Raw genomic sequence first — 22634 nt, forward strand, 5'->3', positions numbered from 1 at the left:
CGGCACGAATGCCCGGCGGGCGATTGTGTTGGCTTCGATTGGAAAATGGTACTGTCGTTGCTGCGCAAATGCAGAGAGGATCTCGGCTACATTGTGCAACGCTCTCGCCGCACGTAACACACAGCCGCCCCGTATAAAACGCGCCTATTACATAATGTTAATCGTGCCGCGGCACCGTCGTCGTCGTCGTCGTCGTCGTCGTCGTCGTCGGCCTCCGCGCGATGATATAATAAAGCGCGGCCGGCACGAGTTCGCCTCGATCTCTCTTTCTTTCCCTCTTTCTCGCCTCTCTTTCTCTCTCTCTCTCTCTCTCTCTCTCTCTCTCTCTCTCTCTCTCTCTCTCTCTCTCTCTCTGCCCCCCTCCCTCCCCCCTCTCTATCTATCTATCGCTCTCGGTATCAGCGGCCGTTAGATTCTACTCTGCCTGTCAAGTTGCTCGCATAGACTCCTCGTCGTCGTCGTCGTCGTCGTCAACCGGTTGCGCGCGCGAGCACGGACACGAATCGAGGTAAATGAACGGGTCAATCGCGGCGACGCGCGAGGTAATTGTGACAGTGGGCCATGGTTAGGTGTAATATTTCCCCGACGACGACGATGACGATAATCGAGTCATCGCGGAACGATCGCTATCTGCGGCCACCGCGCTAACACCAATCGGCCCCGGTATTCCGCGCGCGAGATAGCGCGGCCGCGATATTAAAACACTCTCGTCAAGTGAGTTCATTGAAATGTTAACAGTGATAACGACGTCGCCTTCGTAATTGATCACACGGGAACGTACACGTGAATTCGCCGCGCCATATTCCCTCTCTCTCTCTCTCTCTCTCTCTCTCTCTCTCTCTCTCGCTCTCTCTCTCTCTCTCTCTCGCTCTCTCTCTCTCACTCGCGGTTCGAGGATCAAGGATCATGGATCCGGCCGATCCGGGCGCCGAGTGCAAGTTGCACGGCTCGCCCGCAGCGGCAGCTGCGTCGTGCGGCCAAGAAGAATGCAGCCGACGACCCTTTGCGCCACCCCCTCGCGCCATCATCCCCCCGCCGGGCTCTAGAAATCGAACAAAAAGCGCGAACGCGATCACACACACGCGCCGTCTCTCCTGCCGCCTCGGGAGGCGGCAGACTGCGAGGGGGGGAGGGAGAGAGGGACGCTACACCCTACCGCCTCGTTACTATAATGGTGCTAGGTAGTAGCTCTAGCGTAGGCTCTCTCGCCTAGTCCACCACAACACGCTCTACTATGTAGGTCAGGGCTGGTGCATTCAGCGACGCGCGCTGCTCTTCCTCTACGCGACGACGTCGTCGTCGAAGCGCACCTACGACGCACACGGCGGCGCTGCTCTTCTCTCGCGTCTCTCTTTGCTCGGCGTCCGACGGATGTGCGCTGTTTTTCAGGCCGATCGCTCGGGGAAAAAAAGAAAAAGAGACGAACGGACGGACGGGGAGGGGCGGGGAGGGGGAGGGCGGGAGTTTCCCGTCACTTTGCGAGAGAGTTTCTGTAAAATCGGGATCACGCGCTCGGATTTCGCCCCGACGATTTTTCGCCGAGAGTCTAAAAAGCGAAGATCAAAGAGCGCGACGGGGATAAACGTCCGGCTGTGAGGATTCAGAAATTCACACGCGTTCCCGATCGAACCGCGTCGACAAGTGCGCGCGCGCGCGCTCAAGAGCAGATTTTTCGCCCGCGGCGAACAAAAGTCTCGCGCGGCCGGCGCGATTGAAATCCCGCCGCCGATATTCCGCGTTTCCTCACCACGCGAGATCTTATTCTGGCGAGCGAGCGAGCGAGTTTGCCTCGTGATGGTGAACTCCCACCACCTGTAATTTTCGGCAAATCCATTCCCGCCGCTAATTAATTAAAAAACCTCTCGCAACGATTCCACGGGCGTTCCGGCGCGCGCGCGCGCCAGCTGCGAATATCGCACAGAGCGCGCGCGGCTTTGTGTGAGCGGAGAGGAGCGTAACGAAAGAGAGAAAAATAAAGGGAAAACAGAGAAAGAAAATGGAACACAGATCCGCGCAAAACGCGCTCGCGCTCGCGCTCCTCCATTCGTTTCGCCCCGACACGATATTATTTCGCCATCGAGCCGCCGACGTGCAAAATTTGATGCGCGCTGGAAATTAATTGCGCGCGGCCATCGGCTGATTATTTTCGAGCCGTGATTGCAGCCGCTAGTTGGTAATTAATGCGGCCGCTCGTGGACGAATCGATCGCTCCGCAGGGTGTCCCACCCCCACCCCCGAGGCGGCGGCAGCCGCCGCCGATAGCGCCGTTAATTAGCCGGCTCCGCGCGTACGCTCGACGAGACGACGAGGAGGAGCCGCGTCGATCGCTAAACAGCGCGGCCGATCTCGTTCGATCTCGGATCGATCCGCGAGGATCGGCCGATCGATCGATCGAGCATCGTCCTGCGATGCATCCCGAGGACACGGCCCGGGGGCTCGCAAGTGCTCGCGCGAGATATCGTCGCCCCATCGTCGCCGTCGGCGAGCGTTTACCTCGCGGTTCCGCCTTGGGCGAGCGATGAATACGAACCGCGATAAGAATCGCGCGGATCAATTCTCGCCCGTGCGATCGGTATCACCGCCAATCACGCGACGACGATGCACGCCCCCCCCCCTCCGTGTATCACGCGCGTGATGAACGGGTCTCGTTCGCTCGCGCGTTCGTCTCTTGCGAGAAATTCGTCTTGCGGACGAGAGGTTCGTCCTCTAAAGTGAGGACGCGGTTGCGCAAATGGCGATGTGCGAAACCCGCACACGTTCTGCTCGATAATTGCGAGGTGGATTGTTTATCGACAGAAATTCAACGTGTGTGTGTGTGTGTGCGCGCGCGCGCTGTCGATTCCCAGCGCGAGGAATCTCGAGAATCGGCTCTGAAGTCAAGAGAGCGAACTGAAGAAGCGGAGCTTTATCGCGGTCGACGAGGAGCGCGGAGGAAAACACATCGACCCGGGGAGGACGCGAATCCTCGCGGCGCGAGACCTCATCTTTTTGTTGATTCAACATCGGGAGATATAAAGTCGGGCAGACAGAGAGAGAGAGAGAGAAGCACGCAGTTGTCTCAGAACACCCGCTTCATACGCGCGCGCGTACGCGTTATTATTCCGAATATCCCACGTTCCCGAAACGCTTTTTACAGCTTCCTCCGCGCGAGCATCGAATTTCAACGATTCCAGAGACGCAGGAGCGCGTCCCGTTTTTCGAGGTAAGCGCGACGCGCGGCCGGCCGGCCGGCCGGCCGTCGATTCCGTCTCTCGCAGCGATGCGAATCAACCCTGCGCGAGAAACCGCTAATCCATCAGCCCCAAATTCGCCAGTGTACGCCTCTCTCCGCCAGCCGTGAATCCGCTCAGCGGTTCTTCGATGCGAGGAAAACGACGAGCCAAAGACGGAAGGCAAGCTTTCACAGCTCGCTCCCGTCGAAGGCTCCGCGGCGTCATTAAATCCTACAAGCGACGGCGTCGTCATTAAAACCGTGTAACGCGCGCAGCACAGACTCGGCGCGTGCGCTCGAAACAACAACAGGGCGCCCGAGGAAAGGACTTTTGTGCTCGCAGCTTCAAGACCGCGACTGTCGCTCGGCGACAACAGGAACACGAGTCGTGTAATATCCCGCGCAGCGCAACGGGGATCGCCCCATTGTCATCGTCACCGCTTCCCCTCCCCCTCCTCTCTCTCTCTCTCTCTCTCTCTCTCTCTCTCTCTCTCTCTCGTGCATCGCGCGAAACGTAGCAGCGCGTGCCAAGCTCGTGGCGCGACCTCGTAACCGGGACACCCGGTAGACGAAGGTAAGCGTCGCCGTGCCAACGTTCCAATAACCACCCGAGAGCGCAAGGACAGACTACCCCAGTTTTCCTATTGCGACCGCCTACGGCACGTCGTCCTTCACCCCCTCTCGCTCCGTCGCTCTCTCTCTCTCTCTCTCTCTCTCTCTCTCTCGTCACCCTGCCACCACCGCCCCTGCCCTCTTTGCGCGCCCTCCCGCCTCGCCTCGCGTCCCGACCCCCGCCGCTCCTATTCTTGTGGGCACACTCTCTTCCGGGTCGATCGGCGTGGAAAATGCCGCGGGAAATCGATCCCGGCCGGACGGACGGAGTGGAAATTCGTGAGGCGTGAGACCGCTCCGGGGTAAAAGGGTGGACCGAGAAAAGGGCGAGCGAGGGTGATCATCGTCCCCCTTCTTGGTCAAAGACGCGGGAAGAAGTTCTTGGTTTCAAGGAGGAGAGAGGAAAAAGGCGCCGCGCGTCGGATGGCTCGGTCGACGTCGCCTTTCCCTCGGAGGTGCTATTTAAAAAAAAAAAAAAAAATCTTCGCGAAGACACACGGCAAAGACAGTGGCCGCTGCCAGCAGGGTGAAAAGGATTAAAGGCGAAGAAGGGAAGATGCGAGCGAGAGCTCGACGTGACGGACGCTGCGGGAAAGCCGGAGCCGGGAGAGAAAGCGCTCGCGGAGAGACCAAGAGCGCAGCTTTTTCGACGGCAGCCGCAGGAGGCGAGAAGAAGAGAAAAAGGGAAAAAGAGAGGGAGAGAGAGAGAGAGAGAGAAAGGCAGACAAAGAGAGAGACGGAGGGCAGGGAAAAAAGGGGAACGAGTTCGTAGGGTGAAGTTTCCTTCTCTCCTCTTTCACGAACGCACGAGGGCGGCGCGAGGGAAATTGAGCGTGCGGAGACGCGGGAGGGTCCGGATGTAGGTCAGTTTCGCCGCGAACGCATTCGGGGATAATTTTAAATCGGACGCGCGCGTACCTGAAGAGCCGCGGCCAATATCGAACGTCTTCTCGCCGCGCCGCGTCGCGCGTCTCCTCTCGCCGCTCTCGCGATTCGAGGGCTGGCCCGACGTTGCTTTCTTCTTCTTCTTCTTCTTCTTCTTCTTCTCTTTCTTTTTACGTCCGGAAAAGCGTCGACGGTGTGTCGCCCCCACACCGCGCACCCTGAGGTGGGCGCGCGCGGGGCGTGTTAATCGTGTTAATTGATCAACCGGCTGGATATGTAGCGCGATAATTTCTGAGGGGACGCCGCGCGATCTCTCGAAAGTTATCTCGCGTTCACGAGCGCGTGCCGGTGTAAATTCTCAGCTTTCAATTTTCAACTTTCCACGCTCACCTAGTTGCAGCAGCAGCAGCAGCAGCAGCAGCCGCGTCAGCTTTCATCTCGCAAGTCATAACGTTGACTTTCAAATCTCAACACGCTACTCGCGCGCCTCACATTATCATCGCGCGAATAAAGTGCTGAATTAAGAACGTGCGATTCGCACACGGGGGACAGAGACAGAGACAGAGAGAGAGAGAGAGAGAGAGAGAGACAGAGAAAGAGAAAGAGAGAGATGCACGTTTCTTCATTACGATACTACATCTATTACTCTTGTACCTCGCGAGAAAAATATACATGTATACATGTGTATATATGAAATTTAAAAATATAATAAACACACGCGACCGCGTCGTCGGATGCAATTTTCGAGCGATAAGCACGATAAAGAGAAGCGCGAGAAAGAGAGAGAGAGAGACAGAGACAGAGACAGAGAGAGAGAGAGAGAGAGAGAGAGAGAGAGAGAGAGAGAGAGAGAGAGAGAGCGAGCGGTCGCCGATCGTCGGCAACGAATCTCGTATTCTCGGCGACGCGGCGTGGCGCGGCTGCCGAGGTGGAAACCTCCGTCTAGGATTCGTAGAGGAGATAAAAGGAAAAAGCGCGGAGAGGAGAGCAGAGGCTGCCGCTGGCGCGCGCAGACAGGAAGCGAGTCCTTCCTTTCTCGGCGGGCCAATATCCTGAATCACAATGAGCTCGCGCGCTTCCTCGAACCATTAGCTATTTAAATACAAGCGCCGCCGGACATTCCGCCCCCGCCGCCCTTCGTCCGTCTCGCCACGCTTCCTTCTTCTAACGAACGACGGTCGCGCCCGCTCCTGCGACCGCTATCCGAACCGGTAAAAACGTTTAACCCCCTACCGCCGCCGCCGGAGCGAACGCTTTTCCCTCCCCCCTAACGCCCTCCCCCGCCGCGCCCAATCCCGGCTCGCCGTCAGGAATGCGGCGAGCGTCGTAGCCGGCATTCTTCAATTTCACGACCTTTCCCGCGGATTTTCCTTCCCTCCCTCTCTCTCTCTCTCTCTCTCTCTTCGAATCCTCCCGCGATCCTCCCGCGCGCGCACGCGCGCTCTCGCCAAGCGGCGCCGCGATTTTCCGCAGGAGAGCCTTCGCTTTGCAATATTTGCACGCATCAAGCGCGGCGTTTCACTCGGAGCGACTGCCGCCACAGGTGAAGCTTGATGAATGAAAGCAGGAAGAGGCCTCGATTATCGGACGCTTCTTGCTGCCTTCATTCGTCTCAGGGATCTCAGCGTGGCCGCCGCCGCCGCTCTCCTGCAACGCGAGGGTCGTCGGCTAGGAGAATAACGAAATCATCAATCAGCGACGCCGACGCCGACGTCGTGCGAGGGAAATAACGAAATCCATGTCGTTTTTACACATAATAACCGGCGGAGGAGATTGTCCGCGCGAGAGCGAGGCTAAGACGCGACTCAACAAACGAGGCGACAAACGAGCGTCCCTCGACGTCTCTCATCACAACGCTCTCGAGACCGTGCGCCCTCGGGTTAACGACATCATCGGGCGATCCTCAGGGCGTGTCCAGACTCGTTTTCCTTTTTTCTCGCTCTCTCTCTCTCTCTCTCTCTCTCTCTCTCTCTCTCTCTCTCTCTTTCTTCCGCTACGACCCAAGATTGGAGAGAAAGGCACGACAAGGCGGTAAGAGCAGAGCAAGAGGGAGAGAGAGGGATGGAGGAAGAAGGAGGGAGACAGAGCAACCCCCGTGCAGTCGCTGATTAACCCTACAGTGGCACGCCGATCGACAGACGTTGCCTCTCCCCCGGGAGACGATCGAAGCGTCTTCATTTCCTGATTAACTCGCCGAGCCGCGAGTGAAACTGAGAAGGGAAGAGGGAGGGAGGAGAGAGAGAGAGAGAGAGAGAATAGGAGGAACACGACCGGAAGTAATCCGTCTTCCTCTCCGGGAACTCTCGCCAGTGCGACGGAGAGAGATCGAGCGAGAAAGACGAGCGGAGAGCAGGAGAGAGAGAGAGAGAGAGAGAGAGAGAGACACGAGGAGATGCAAAGGAAGAGCGAGTGAGAAGAAGAAGAAGAACACACCGGCTCGAATTCGCTTCGAGTGATTTAAAGGCTGGAATTATCCTTTCCTCCCGCGCCCCTGCCTGCCCCGTCCCCCTCCGAGCTTCTCTCTTTCTCGCCTCCTGCTATTACGCGCCTTGTTCTGCTCCTCCTCCCCCTCCGCCGCCGCCGCCGTCCTCTATCGAATCCTTCAGCACGTCGCGGTAACTGCGATCATCCTGTCCGCGACTGCAATCACGTTCCTCAACGGCACGATAATCGGCCAATTCTGCGTGCCGGATCCTCGACGATATTTATTCGCGGAGAGGATGAAGCGGTAGAAACGAAACGGCGATCCTCTCCGCGGACTCTCCGATTAATATACCACCGCGGCGCGGGCGCGGCGCGGCCAGCTGGATCGTCAGGCGTTTGTCGAAGGACGAGAGAGAGAGAGAGAGAGATAGAGGATCCTCAAAAATCGATACCGCTTCCTTAAAACGCCGCATCATTCACAGTTTCTCGTTCGCCGAGAAACGTCGCGGCTTCGCTCACTCGAGTGCGAAATAGAAATCCCCGTGACCGCGAGTGCGGCAGCGTCCAAGGAGCCGGCGATAAGCGCCATCGACACCTCGTTTCCAGCGTAATTGCCTCCGTCGCGTCAAGCCGAAGCGACAGAACCGTAGGAAGTCCCATGGGTCTCTCTCACTCACTCACTCTCACTCTCACTCTCTCTCTCTCTCTCTCTCTCTCTCTCTCTCTCTCTCTCTCTCTCTCTCTCTTGCTCTCGATCGCGCGCTGCGAGCCTCGGCACGTAGGATTTCCACAGGTAGCCGCCAAACACCTGCCGCCGATAGCGGCCGGTACGCGGGGAATTTACATGTCTAGTGTTTAACGAAGGATCGGACACGGTGGGGGCGATACAATGGAGCCAGCGAAGGATTCTACCGAAAATATTTGCCCCGCCGAGCGGCGGGGATTCAGCGGCCCCGAATAGTTCCGTCAATAAAAGCGATACGCTTTTTTCCGCAGTAGCCGGGCGAAAACCCGGACAGCCCGAGGATCACGAAGTAATCCGCCGGGATGAGATCTATCGTTATTTATCGCGGCGACGGATGCGACTCGCGCGAGATGTCCCTTTGTCCGTCGACGGTGAAAGCTTCCTGAAAAGTTTCGCACGCGACTCCGGAGCCTGTTGTGTCGCGGCGTGCCACACGGCCTGCACACTTTCGTAAGCCCCCTCTCCCCCCCCGGCTGCGGGGAGGGCGGACGCCGATTCGTAATTTCACTTTATCTGATTACGTGGCCGACTTATCGCTCGAGTACCCCCGGTAAGCGCGATAAAGTCACGAACGACCGCGAAAGTCCTCCTCCTCTCGCTCGCGCTTCTTTCCTCCGCGTCTCAGTCGGCGCGCGTGCGTGCGATAACGCGCGCTACTTTATCTGATAACGCGTTACATTTTGGCACGGCATGGCGAATCGCGACGCGCGGCGGGATTGTTGTTGACCGGGGTTCGCTAACCAGAGCAGGAAGTGCACGATGACTTTCGCGGAAGCTGCCGAGACGACCTCGGCCGGCGAGAGCGATTAGCGGCTCGCGTGCACCCGGAGAATCGAAATTACTCAGCGCGCGCTGCATACAATTATTTCATTGCACGATGACTCGGCAAATTTTCGCATTACAATGACATTGTAATTTTGTGCCATAAGCATTAATTAAAAAGAGAGGAAAAAGCTCGCGGGGTCATCAAAGTCTAATTAGAGACAGCGTTAATTAATGAGAGTGTATGTAGGTGTAGGAGAGAGAGTGAGAGAGAGAGAGAGAGAGAGAGAGAGAGCGAGTGAGGAAAAGAAGTGTAACGGTCAAGAGGGATGCAGAGACATGTGCCGTTTCAAAGACAATAAGAACGAAAAATATGCCGTAACGGAAATCAAGGCAAGAACGTCACCGCGAAGATTACTTCCCATTTTCGACCGTTCGAGACTAAATCCTCTAGCCGGCCAGAGCTAAGCTTCTGCGACAGCTCTGCGGGAGCTGAAAAGCTCCAATCGACGAGCTAATGAGGCAAAACCCGATTAATCCGCAAGCCCGATTAATTCGCCAAGCGGCGAAAAACTTTTTCACGTGCTGTCGCACGTATCCTGGAAAAATATCGCTCTTCTGTCGGAATGCCACTTTTTTTTGCAAGAGATCCGCTCCATCAATCCGTTGAAATTTTTAGCCGCGGAACAGCTCGCAGAGGCGGGCGCCGGAGAAAAATATTTCCAACGGGCGGAATCAGGAAGAGCGAACAGGAAGCGGCGCGCGCGCGCGCGCGCGCGCTTGATTGTACCGGATGTCATCGAAGCTATCGTGCCGCGATCACGACTTTATAATTTACAAACGACTCGCAGTGCCAGACGTCTGGGATGGATCTTTCGGACCATCGCTCCAACCCAGAGAGACACGTTTCGTGAACTTTGAAAAATTTCTTTTCTCACGGCGAAAAGCATAATTTCCGTCAAACCGTCACGTGCCTGACGAGAAAAACAGGCACATTCCGAGTGTGTCGATACCGATCAAAAGCGAATGGAAGTTTCAAGATAAAGGAACAGTTTCGATACCGTTACAATTTTTGTTCCCCTTTTTTCTACGATTAGTAATTTTCGTGCAGCTTTGGAAAATGTCGGAAATTTTCCATGGAATGTGCGCACCAGATGCTTTCCGAAAAGCCTATCCCTATTTATTTTTTTCTTTCCACATTCCGATCGTTGGACGGATATGCAAGTGAGCGCGATAACGCCAGCAGGATTTCCTCGGATATGCCCATTACGGCGCGTGTGAGGAAGATTATCATCGTCGTCGTCGTCGTCGCCACTAATCGTGCTTCTGCTGAAGCAAGTGGAGCGATGAGAGACAGCGGCGATTAGATCGACGAATTCTACCCTCTTATCTTCGTGTTATTTCCCTCTACACGCTTTCTCTCACCGATCCTCTCTCTCTCTCTCTCTCGCGCTCTCCTCCTACCAATTTGTGTGGCGCAGATGCAGCGGAACAGACAGTAATGGCGCTTTCGAGGCGCGACGAATCTAATGTCATCTTAAAAAACAAGGGAAAATCGAAAGTCGACTTCCCCGATAAGTCGCGAACGCGTGAGCCGAATAAACACGTCGGTATAACGTGACTACCCGAGTAGTCGAAATGCCGATTCCGTCCACATCGACCCTGCAAATTCAACGTCAAACTTGAAGGTTCGATGAGAAATCTTGAGGTGCAAGCCACCAAGTCCTACCTTGACGACGCAAACGGCAACTTATCGAGTCTTGAGGAGAGACTCGTCTGAGAATTATTTAATATTCGATATCTCGCTGTAACTCTTCGCATTTCGTGTTAATTTGAAATTTCACAGTCAACTAGCGGTACAATCAGTTGTATAATTCGCTCTCGCAGTTGCAGACAAAGATATGTGAGACGAACAAATATTAAATAATCCGGCGAGCTATAAATAATCGACAGCTACGTTTTATTAAAAGCGCCACGTTTCCATTCTCATACAATTTCTCTCTTTTCTTCTCCCGACGTTGGAAATCTCGATGAAAGCTCTTAAAAGAACTGATAAGAAGCTATAAAGGCGGAGATAACAGTCGCACGTGCAATAACGCTGTTTACCGATTTGGATTGCGCGCAAAAACAAGGCTAAGCAGAAACGGAAGAAGAAGCCGTTGGCGCGAAGATCGCGAAGACCGAGAAGCGTTATTGGACGAAAAACTTATCAGTCAAAATCAACAACCGCGAGGCGACTCGTGTTAGAACTCAAGGCCGGTGGTGTTCGCAGTTATAATTTTCATTACTTGCCGTCTTTGATCGAAAACAGATAAATACAGATCGCTACTTATGCAGCGTTATCTGACTGCTGTCGATATTTTTCTTCAAAATAATGCAACGAGTGCGGGGGCGAGTGAATGGCAAAAGGCCGCAGATTCATAAAAGTACAATTACTCGTGGAAAACGACGACGAGCCGCGAACCACCGGCCTGGACTTCGACTCGGATATTTCTCCGCTTTCGGCGAGCTTTCGTCAAACGTTAAAAACAGAACGACTAACGGCTCGATGTACCTTGAAAACATGATGCGCATCACCGTCTCCTCCGTCCTCCTCCTGCCTGGCTTCTCGACTCAGCATCCTGGCTGCTCCGTCATGGCACTGACACTCGCGCGGAGGTGCGATTCGACCGAGAGAAGACGCGTTGAGTAACGCGACGCCGCCCGGCGAGAGTCCGATTAAACGATTAAAGGACCGGCGCGGAATGTCTCAAACGACCGAGGAGAAAGCTCAACGACGCACGCGTCCGCGACACATGCTCGGCGCGTAATAAACAATCGCACGAGCGGCGAGCACACGACGGCCGAAAGTAAGCGTCGCGTCCGACCTCTCCGAAGGATCGGAATGTTTTGATTGTTAACGATCGCGTCCGACCTTCGCGGGATGTTTACTCTTCTCGCCACCTGCTTCGGTGTATTCTCTCTCTCTCTCTCTCTCTCTCTCCCTCCCTCCCTCCCTCTCTCTCTCTCTCTCTCTTTCACGCGCGAGTCTCTACTTTGCGTTACATTTGATGCAAAACGTATTATCGTCCTGTGAAGGATTTTCATCGGACTCTCGCGGCGACAGCGATCTTTTTTTCTTCTCCCGAGCGAATTTCGCGTCCGCACGACGTCAGTGTCGACGTTTCCAGGTTGGCATGACGGTGCAGCCAGCGGCAGGATGCTGCATCGGGAGGCCGGATGGAGGTTACAGGACGTGGCCTGCGATGCGTCACCACATTTGTAGGATGTATCGCGGCAGTGCCGCGACCTTGTATATACGTACAATTAATAAATATATGTTTAATGAGCAAACATTTTTCCAACGTCAATGAAGAAACAAAGAGATCACGGAGAAAGAAAGTTTGCCGCTTTGTCTGTTCTTGCACACTCACAACGACAATCGAAACAGTCAAACAATCCTAAAGTTTTCGCTTTAGGAGCATTTTTGTTGAACGTGAGAAAATGGCGTGGAGTGACCTGCCGTACCAAAATGGGCTAAACTGTAAAATGTTACACGGCATTCGCCGGCGTTGTATAAATTTCGACTTGGGTCACGGCTGTTTCAGAGGAACGAGCCGGAAAAACTGGCAATAAAGAAAGGGATAACGTCGAAAGCGAGAGCCGAAGGAAACGGCTGACCCTGATCGCCGATTTACAGAGACCGGAGTAATAGCACACTTAGTAACTGCTGCTAACACTTTAAGTGTTAAGGCTGTTGCGCACCGACTTGTGTGTGTGAATGTGCGCGCGCGCGCGCGCGCGCGTGTGTGTGTGTGTATACACATCCTACCGAAAAGTACCGCGTTCTCGCTTTCGAAACGAAAATCCTCCTCACAGAGCCCATCCCGCTATGCGAGATGCCGCGCCATGTCGTCTCGCTCGCTCGCGCGACCTTGGCGCTATTTATTAAAATTATTTTCATCTTAATGAGAGAAACACAGAGAGCGGAGCAAGAGGCAGCGCGGCAGATACGATAACGATCCAGAAACATCGCGGCAGATTCGGAACTCTTATTTTTCTGCCGGACATTGTTTACAAAGCGATAAAAAGGCGATGGAGAGAGAGAGAGAGAGAGGGAGAGAGAGAGGAACGCCGACGAGTCTCGGGGAGCGTAATCGTAAACGGCCGACCGATCGAACAGCCGTACGAGCGCGATACTCCAGGCTTTAATTTCGTTGGGGTTGGGGCAGGTCACAAGGTATTATCTGGGCTGGTTGCACGCACCGAACACGGAGCACGGGAGAGGAGAGGAGAGGAGAGGAGAGGAGAGGAGACAAGGAGAAAGCGAAAGTAAGAGAAAGAGAGAGAGAGAGAGAGAGACGGAGAACAGTGGGGGCCTCGCGGTGTGATAACGATTGCGGTGGCGATTGCGCGAGAAGCGGGCCGCCGCGGCAAATATCTCGATTCCGCCGCTGCCTCGCGCGAAACGACCTTCGGCTTACGAAGAGGCTTGCGTAATATTCTTATCGGCCGAAATTACGCATTGGCCCGGCGCGAACGGCCGGCTGTGCGTGCGTGCGTGCACGCACCTTGGATCGTGGAGGCGCGAGACGCGCTCCGGACTCGACGCGAAAGTCGCCATTATCGGAAGCGCGGTATCGAAAGGAAAACGCGAGATAGACGGAGAGTGAGCGAGCGAGCGAGTGAGCGAGAGAGAGAGAGAGAGAGAGAGAGAGAGAGAGAGAGAGAGACAGGCACTTTGGTTCATCGTCTTTGCGATTGTTCAAAGTGCGCGAGACTTCAAAGAAGCCACGGTCGAAGCCGAGCGACATTTTCCGAGCCGCTGAAAATGAGTAATCGAGAAATATTGGCGCGAGCCAGTTGGCAGCCAATTAGCAGCAGACCTTATCGTGGAAATGACACATTTTCACAATGACTGTGCCCGCTGCTGCGCGCCACGCGCTCCTCGCGCTCGCGATAACGCGTCAAAATAGTCGGGCTGAATTGCGGCCCGAGGAGCGGTCGACGACAACAAGTGCGTTGCGGTTAAGGTTGCCGGTCGCTGTCCGTGCGCGCCGGCCGACGCAAAAATGTCATCGGCGTCGGCCGGCCGATAATCTCACGGCGCGGCGATTATCACCTTTCGAGCAGCAAACGCCGAGCGAACTGTCGCGGAGCGGCCAGACAGAAGCGAATTTCCCGCTGCTCGCCGGCGCACGTTGCTGCGTCTTCGGCGGGTCACACGCGGGTCATGAGGTCAGAGAGAATGAGGGAGAGAGAAAGAAAAAGGATCCTCTCTCTCTCTCTCTCTCTCTCCCTCTCTCTCTCTCGTTCTCTCTCTCTCTCTCTCTCTCTCTCTCGTTCTCTCGAGCCAGAGAGACACGAGCTCGATGTGCAGGAGCAGAGGTAGCGCGAGCGGGAAAAATGGGTCAAGCGCGCAGCAAACGCGAAGGCGCGATTAAAATCGCTTCACGGGCGAGTCGCACTTCCGGCTTCGAGAGCCTACGGCGGTCAATGGCGCAAAGATCGCAACACCCTCGGGTGAATGAGCCTCAGAGCACACGTCCGGCATCCGGTGGAAACAAAAGACGTGTCTACTGAGGAGCAACTTGTTGAGAAGCGACTGTCGAGACTGTTGTTCGGCGGGGAAGGGAAGAACATTTCTCTTCGCGAGCTCTGGCCCGGCCTTTGGGTCTCGGGAATGTCCCGTAAGTAGGAAAAAATTCCATAGATGCATCGGGCTCCTCGGAGAGGCCGCCGCGACCGTTCAACCGAGGGCCAACTTTTATACTTTACACCGGCTTCGGAGCCGACCGGGAGCGGAGATAACCGATAACGGCGAAGCGACAAATAACCGAAACGTGGGAACGAGGAGGAGAGCCGGGAAACGCGCGCGAGATAGGTCGAGAATCTCTCTCTCTCTCTCTCTCTCTCTCTCTCTCTCTCTCTCTCTCGCACGCACACACACACACACACACACACACGCAGGTGCGCCCGGGAAAGGAATTTCCGGGGGACGATCGAGACGCGGATAAACGACGAAGAGGCGAACGTCCGAAGCGAAGAGCGAGATTGCGAGGGGTGCTGCGGAGGAAGGGGCGGGGGTGGGGGCGGGTGGACGGCGAAAGAAGGTGGTCGCGAGTACAAGGTCGCGAGAGGTATCGACTCACGGTATCGTCTCATGAGGTTCTTCTTGTAGGGCTTGGTGCCGGGTGGCCTGGAGCGCGACCTCGCGCCACCCTCGTCCTTCTGATTGTTGTCCGAGCACGAGTCGTCCGAGTCCTCCGAGCAGGTACGATCCTCCCGCTCCTGCGTGTACTCGCCGGTGGCGCTGGCGCCCACGAAGCATCCTCGCAGCCTGAGCGCGGCCGCCGCGTTGCCGTAGTCGTCGGCGGGTAGATCCTTGCGCTCCCGCTGCTCCTGCTCGTCCTTGCCGTCCTCGCGGGCGAGCTCCGCGTAATCGCCCACGCGGACGCTCAGATCCAACGGCTGGTCCTCCAGCATGGTTTCGACACTCGCGCCGCCGCCGCCGACGACGACGCGCAGGGACGCCGCTGCGCTCTCCTCCGGAACCCCCTTCGGCGATCGGTAGATCCTCCTCCTCCTCCTCCCTCCGCCGCCGCCGCCGTCGCCGGCACTTCCTTCTCCGCCACAACGCACACTATTACGAGGACAACACTGGGTTCAGCATCTTCGTAATCCCCGTGGACGCAACGCGCGCCTGTGTGTATATGTAATTTATTTCCTTTTTAAATCGCGCGGCGCGCACTTCCTCGCAAACGGCGGATTTACAACATCGCACTTTACGGGGATTCCCGGCGGCGCGTCCTCAGCGACGTCGTGTACTCCTCGAGAGCTCTCTCTCTCTCTCTCTCTCTCTCTCTCTCTCTCTCTCTCTCTTCCTTTCCCTCGTTCTCTCCGCGGGGGGTGCTTGTCCTCTGGCTCGCGGGAGACGAGCGCGAGCGCGAAAGCGAGAGAGAAGCGTCTTTCTTTCTCTCTCTCTCTCTCTCTCTCTCTCTCTCTCTCTCTCTCTCTCTCTCTCTCTCTCTCTCTCTCTCTCTGTCTCTCTGTCGACGGTGCACTTCCGGTTGCTGCTTTATCGCGGTGTCGAGGGTTCTCTCTCTCTCCCTCTCCGATTATCTTCGACGAGCTCCACTGCTGAGATAAAAGTGGCCTGGAGGGACGAGGTAGACGGGACGCGACACACGGGGTGAGCGGAGCGCGCGCGCGTGTTCGGTCGGACGCGAAAAGGACGGAAGTACTCGTCGGTGGTTAGCCACGGCGAAGAAGAAACACGCGTTCGTCAGCAAACACGCTCCGGCACACGAGAGCGTTGCTCCGAATCCGCGCCGGCCGGTCTCTGGCCGTCGATTTGTCGGACTGTGTTGTCCGCGTTCTCCTCGCCGATGACTCAAGCGGCGCTCCCGAGAGCGTCCTCACCTCTCTCTCTCTCTCTCTCTCTCTCTCTCTATCTCTCTCTGACGACGCGGAACGCGCGTCCGTTCGGGCGCAAGAAACACGCCGGAATCGCTGGATGTGACAGCGACGAGGCTGTCGGAGGGCTGTGTCGGACAGCCGCGTGCGACGACGAAGAAAGGAGAGCTCGTCCCGGTCGCACTTGTACGTCTCGCACTACGTGTCGCGCGGCTCGCGGAACGACAGAGTTTCACGACACCGGTCAAACTTCGCAACAATTTCCTCTCGTCCGCGTCGTCGTCGTCGTCGTCGTCGTCGTCGTCGTCGTCGTCGTCGTCGTCGTCGTCGTCGTCGTCGTCGTCGTCGTCGTCGTCGTGCTCGTTGTTCTGCCAAGAGCGAAAGACCACGCAGAGGAAAGAGGCGGACGCGCGTTGGGCCTGCCGGAGCGTAACCGCGTTCCCCTACGCCGAGGCTACGGTCGCCGGTGGCACACTGACTGACTCGGAGGAACCGGGGTAGCCCGCTAGTCCAGACTCTCGTTCACTCACTACTTCTCCAGACTCTCACACTCCACCTTCGAGCGCCGGACTCGCTCTCTCGCTAGCGTGCGCGCCGCCGCCGCCGCCGCCGCCGCCGCCGTCGCCGCCGCCGCCGCCGCCGCCGTCGTCGTGCTCGCTCCGCCGCGCCGCGCCGCTCCGACGGCGCGCTCGGCCGTCTTCGTCGCGTCGCTTCGGCCGTGTTCGACACTCGGAGCGGCGCGCGGCGCGCGCTCGCCGAGAGAGCGGCAGTCGCCGGTGAGGCGCGTCAGCGCTCGCATGTAGGTATTATCGTTATGATTACGCACGCGGAATATATGCGCGGATGCGTAGCCTACCGCAACGTCGGACCTCGTGATGCCCTCCTTCGTTGCGCCGCGGGACGACCGCGACGCCGACGCCGACGTTCCTCGGCCTCCTTTTTTCTTGTCTCTCTCTAATAATAAATGTCTGTTTCTTTTTCCTTTTCTCCCTCCCCCCCTCTCTCTCTCTCTCTCTCTCTGCTTCTCCCGTCGCCGTCGCCCTTCTCCGCTCGCGATCGTCGCCGCCACGGGAAGCTATTTTCCCGTCGTCTATCGGGGATAGAACACACACACACACACACACACACACACACACACACATACGCATTCACGTACCACATGCACATCGCGCGAGTGCTGACGCACCCGTAACTCGCGTGACATTAACCTTCGATCGTCAGCGTCGGGAAATACGAGTACATACGGTTTTGGATCTCAAAATAAACTCGAGTGAGTGAGGCAGATAACGGGGTCGCTGTTACACGAGCGCGCGGAGATAGCGCGCTCACTTCGCGGCGGCGCAAATTGGCGGAATTTTCATTTGATTGCCGAAACGACTCGCGGCCCGCCGCGAGATAATCGCTATCAGAAATTGAGAGGTGCACGACAAGCTGGCAGCTGCGAGCTGCAACCGCCGCGATTGGTCGAGCGGTTCGCTTTCATAACATCTCGGGGCTTATCGGCCCCGTACGTATTACCAGATAAATCTTGCGGGGGGGCGGAGGGAAAGTCGACGGAATTTATACGAAATACGCGCGACGTGCGTGCGATCCATTCTCTCGCATCTCGCGGGGCGTCGCGTCGTCGACGGAGAATTCGCAGTCCAGCTCTCTCTCTCTCTCTCTCTCTCTCTCTCTCTCTGTCTCTCTCTGTCTCTCTCTTCCCTTCTCTCTTTCTCTCGGCCTCTCGCTCTCCCTGCCAGCGCGCAAGAGCCCCTGACATTGTTTCCGCCTGTTGCGGCGGAGAACGAGGGTCCGTCTCGCAGGAAGAGGAGCGCGGGAATGCGAGTGCGAGTGCGCCGCTTCGCGGTATAGGTGAATGTGCGTGGCGAGGTCGCCAAGGAGAGGAGAAGGAACTCTCTTCCAATCCGGAGTCTCGCGCGGCCGGTAAACACAGGTGCAACTCTGCCGCGCTAGCAAGAGCGGAGATGTGTGCGAGTCGAATTTCGAAGCGATGACGTTTCGTAATGCGCCGGCTGGCTGACCGACCGACCGACCGACCGACCTGTCGACCGACGACGTGCGCGCGAGACGAGCAAACTCCGCGCCGTCGCCGACGACGTCGTTCACGCGACGCATGCACGACGCGTGGCGAGTGTGCCGCAAAATCAGCCGATCGGAGTACGAACGAGGCGAACGGACGTCGTTGAAGTAGCTTGCAATAGCTGCTTTTCTTATTACTGTTTGCAGCGAAGCATGCGCGAAAATTAATCCGTTTTTCATCATAATGTTGTCGATACTAATAGCGTGAATAACTGCGATATAAAATCGGTTAATTTTTTAATTAATTTCATAATTTTATGCTTTTAAACTAATTTCATAATTTTTCAATTTTTACAATTTAATAAAGTCAAATAAGTCTATAAAATTGGTTACGTTTTTCAACGAGACGAAAAACTTGCACGGGGTGGAGAGCTTCAGCCCCACAGCTGAGAAATTTCATTATGCGGCAACCGCGCGCGCACGCCGACGAGGCCGAGGATGGACTCGACTTGGGAGAACATCTCGCGGCGATCTCGCGCTGCCATCCGCGAGCGCCAATTTCGGCGAGCGCGCTCGCCGATGGATTTTCACAGAGCTGCCGGCGCGCTCGGGGGTCTTGGCGTTGCCGATTCGACCGGGCGATAAACCTCCATCGATTTCTCGTTGTCGAGAGACAGAGACAGAGAGAGGGAGGAAGTGACAGAGAGCCCCTGGGACTCTGCGGGCGAATTTGTCATCAGACGCGTCGTTAAAATTCGATCGCTCGCGCCCGCCCGGCATACCTTACACGGCGAAGCGAGCCGGCTCTCCTCCGGACGCTGTCCAGCTGCGCGATTTCTCGCGGCCCGTCGATAGCGATCGTGTATAAATCGTTCGGATTATCGGCGGCTGCTTATCGGCCGGCTATCTCTCGCGGGCTCTCTCGAGCGACGGCTCGCAGGCAGACACTCGCGCGCCGCGCCGCGCTTATCCAAGGACCTGCCGAAGGGGCTCGAGAAATGCGCGCGTAGATCGCGATGGATAGATCGCGATCGTCGCTGATCGGCACGCCGGGGGGCTCGAGACGTTCCCGAAGGCGACGTCGCTTTCCCGGAACGCGTCGTCGCGTCATCGACCAAGGATTTCCTCCATGAGAGCGTTCCTCCGCGCCGTAGCCGTCGCCGTCGCCGTCGCCGTCGTCGTCGGTGACGTCGCGCGGACGTCCTCACGGGAGAAACGGGTTCTCTCTTTCTCTCTCTCTGATCCACGCAGAGAGTCGTAACCGCGACACTCGCAAAAAGCGGAAAGTAACACGTGGGCGAGCCCGGTGGGGAGAGGAAGGAGGTGTGTATTAAGATTCGGATACCTGAGGAGCGTTCGCGCGGGCTGCACCGGTGCGTAATCGCGAGACGAGAAGCGTCATCCTCGGCGAGAGACAGCTGAGAGGGAGCGAGCGGACGGAGAGGCGACGAGCAGCGTCGACGACGACAGCTAATATCGCGGCGAGACATTTCGGACGACGTCATTTCGATTTAGACGCGTCGCAGACGAGCGAAAACGATTTCTCTATTGTTTGCGCGGCGAGGACGCGGAGAGGATGCGCGCGGCTGCGACCTGACGAACGTTTATCTTTTTTCACGCATTCTTTCCAGTTATAGCCGGGGCGTCCGCTGTCGCGATCGCGAACGACGCGATGCTTCCGCGCGCTGCTTATTCTTATTCCTCGCGCGCGATTCCGCAGCAGCGCCGAGCGATGTTCGATCGGAATTTTCGAACACCGTCGGAAATAACGCGCGCGCGCGCACGCTCCAAAGAAGGTGTAGCGGTCGATAACCGCGCGTCATCCCCCCTGGCAACCGGGGGAGAATTAGCCGATTTCTTAAATAAAAGTCCGAGTCCTCGTCGCTCGTTCGCGCACGCGAATTCACTATAAATGAGCAGCGACGGGTTACGGCGTCGCTGTTATTGCACCGACACGCCAAATTTCATATCTCGCGATATTTTGATAAAAAGAAAAAGCCAAGTCGTCCAATATTCATGCAATCACGTCGTCGGCACTCCGCTCGGGAAAAGTCCGACGGGTAGAATGTAATGAAATAACGCGCGCGGCGAAATAATATCTGATGAAAGACGAAGCTCCTATCTTCGTACACGTCCACGTGAAAAATTCACAAGGATCTCGCGCTCGGCGCGGTTTAGCCGCAAAAGGAGAGCCAAATTCGCGACAGCCAAATTCGCGAGCCGCTCTCTCTCTCTCTCTCTCTCTCTCTCTAGCGCGCGCGCGCTGATTCAAATCCAGCCGATGCGAGCACCGACTCTCGAGTGGCCGCGCATCGATTTCAAACACACCGATGCGGGTGCCGGCGCGGCGCGTCGGGTGTCAAAGAGGAACAAAAAAGTTCCCGAGAAATATCCGTCTTCTTTTCCTCGAGCCGTTTGAATATTCATCAATGACGACACGGCGGCGCGCAAAACGCCCGAGCGCGCGCGCGCGCGCGCGCGCGATCTTTTCCGATACCTGTGGGCGATCTCGCGCCTTCACGGCGTTTTCCTCGGAGGATGAACTCATCGATCGAGCCGTCGTCCACGTGTGAGTGTGTGTGTCGTATCTCAGTATCGGACACGATGAACCTGCCAGCGAGTTTCATCGCGACGCAACGCGATCGCGCAACGAGCGTTAAATGTCGCGTCCGCGCTCTTCGAGATAAAGATCGACCGAGCGAAAACAATCGGTCGCAGAAACGCGTGTCAGCTCTCCCGGCAGATACCTCGTCGCTTTCGTAATTAATCGCCTCTCGGGAAGGGAAGGAGAAAGAGAGAGAGAGAGAGAGAGAGAGAGAGTTTCCAAATCGCCAGAGCGGTACAAATTCCCACGCACGCCAAAATGCAATAATTTTCATCAGCGCGCAACGTTTCAACGAAGGTCTAAAGGCAGATTGTCGGGAAATCGGCCGGACGAATTCGAGCGAGGCGACGAACAACCGCGGGCGATCTTACTCGGCGCGTTCGATCGCGGACCGCACGGCTCTAGGCGAAGCTGCTGCGCGACGACGTATCGCCGCGTGTGCGGCGGGTTTTTGCGCCGAGCAAAGCGGAGTTCCGCGCCACGATGGCGGCGGGAGACATCTGCATTAAAAGGCTGCGTGTGCGTGCGTCGAGGCTGCCGTTAGTATCCTCGATTTGTCGTTCCTTCTCGCGGGACAGAGCCACCACACGTCGACGGGGGAGAGACCGGCGGCGAGTTATTTTAGCGCAAAAACGGCCGACGCGCGAGCGTTGCCGCGCGGCCAGCGGCGGAGAGAAAATCTCCCGACTCTCCTCTCTCTCTCGCCGATCTCGGAGAGAACAACGCCCAATCGAAAGAAAAGCGCGATTTCTAATCCGTCGCACTCGTCCGATCGCCGATGAAGATGCCGCCCCCGTTCACTCCTCCCGACGAATCCGCGAGTCTCCCCCTCCCCCCTCCCACGCCTCCTCTTTGGGGTGCCGCGACGACGACTATTTCACGAATTTCGACGCGTCTCGCGAGGTCACTCGGGGATGGAAGAGAGGAGACTCACGATGTCACGCGGAGAGATACAAAGTTGAGGCGCGATACGAGCGAGGAAACTCGAAAATGCGCGCGCTGACGCGACGCGATTATTGAATGTCTCGCGGAAGCAGAAGGTCTCTGTCTTTTCCCGGTTCCCCTTGGAATTGATATCGCGCTTGGTTTCATTTCGGCACGGGCGGGGATGTTGAATTGTAACTTTGATATCCCTCTGTTTCCTTCGTCGCCGAGCTTTCCGCTGAACGGCCGTTGCCGGCGGCGAACGCCCGAGTTAATCCCGCATTTCCAGGAGTCGATGTCGCAGCCGAGCGTGCGATCGCGAAGCGATCCAAGGAATGCTAGATATGCTCCATCCGTTGAGACGGCTAACAGCTGAGGAAAAGAGTGTTTTTTGCCAGATTTGGCAGGACCGAACCGCGTCCTTCGCGATTTTTCGCCGCACGCGCGTCTCGCGGAGACGGTACGCTCGGCTTTAATAAAACGCCGCGCGCGGAAGAATGGCCGCGCTTATTTTTCACCGGCTAATTCGGTAATATACGGCCGAGTGACCCAGAAACTCACGACGGTATCTTGATCCGTCTCGTCCAGCGAGGAAGAGCGCGCGCGCGCGCGCGCGAGAGAGAGAGAGAGAGAGAGGGCGCGCGCGCGAGAGACAATAACGCCATTGTCGCAATTACGATAAAGGATACGAAGGCTCTTCGCGCGGTCGAGAGAGACCTTGCAGCCGTGTTGGCCAACTGGGCTCGGGCTTAACTCTTTCCGGCTATGCGCCGCGCAACAATGTATCGCCGGTCTTTCGCGAGAGGCCAAGCCGGCCCGGCCGGCCGCGGCCGACCGGTCGGTCGATTGGCCGGCGCAACGGATGTTCACTTGACCGCGTGAATCTCCGCTCAAGATCTCCTCAATGAGATCTTCCCGCCTTTTCAATGAGAGCCGATGGAATTTTCGCGAAGACCAGCCTCGCGGCTGTGGCAAGTTCCGCGTATTGTCGCGCAGTTTCGACACTCGGCGGAAAACGCGCAAGACTCATCGTGATGATGATGATGATG

At 56.7% G+C, this 22634-nt stretch overlaps 1 protein-coding gene across 3 annotated transcripts in view; it reads right to left on the minus strand.

The window, feature by feature from the left end:
* Window positions 1-22634, minus strand: part of Eip74EF (Ecdysone-induced protein E74) — a 205822-nt gene that overhangs the window by 56315 nt on the left and 126873 nt on the right. The window contains exon 1 of one of the 3 annotated variants that reach the window (XM_011139420.3): window positions 14771-15609. The exons of the other annotated variants lie outside the window; for them this stretch is intronic. Coding sequence (XP_011137722.2) covers window positions 14771-15104 — 334 coding nt within the window. The 5' untranslated portion in view covers window positions 15105-15609. Of the gene's footprint in view, window positions 1-14770; window positions 15610-22634 lie in introns of those variants that run through there. 3 annotated transcript variants of the gene reach the window in all.

The sequence above is a fragment of the Harpegnathos saltator genome, unplaced genomic scaffold (assembly GCF_003227715.2).
Source record: "Harpegnathos saltator strain DR-91 unplaced genomic scaffold, Hsal_v8.6 scaffold534, whole genome shotgun sequence".
NCBI classification, from domain to species: domain Eukaryota; kingdom Metazoa; phylum Arthropoda; class Insecta; order Hymenoptera; family Formicidae; genus Harpegnathos; species Harpegnathos saltator.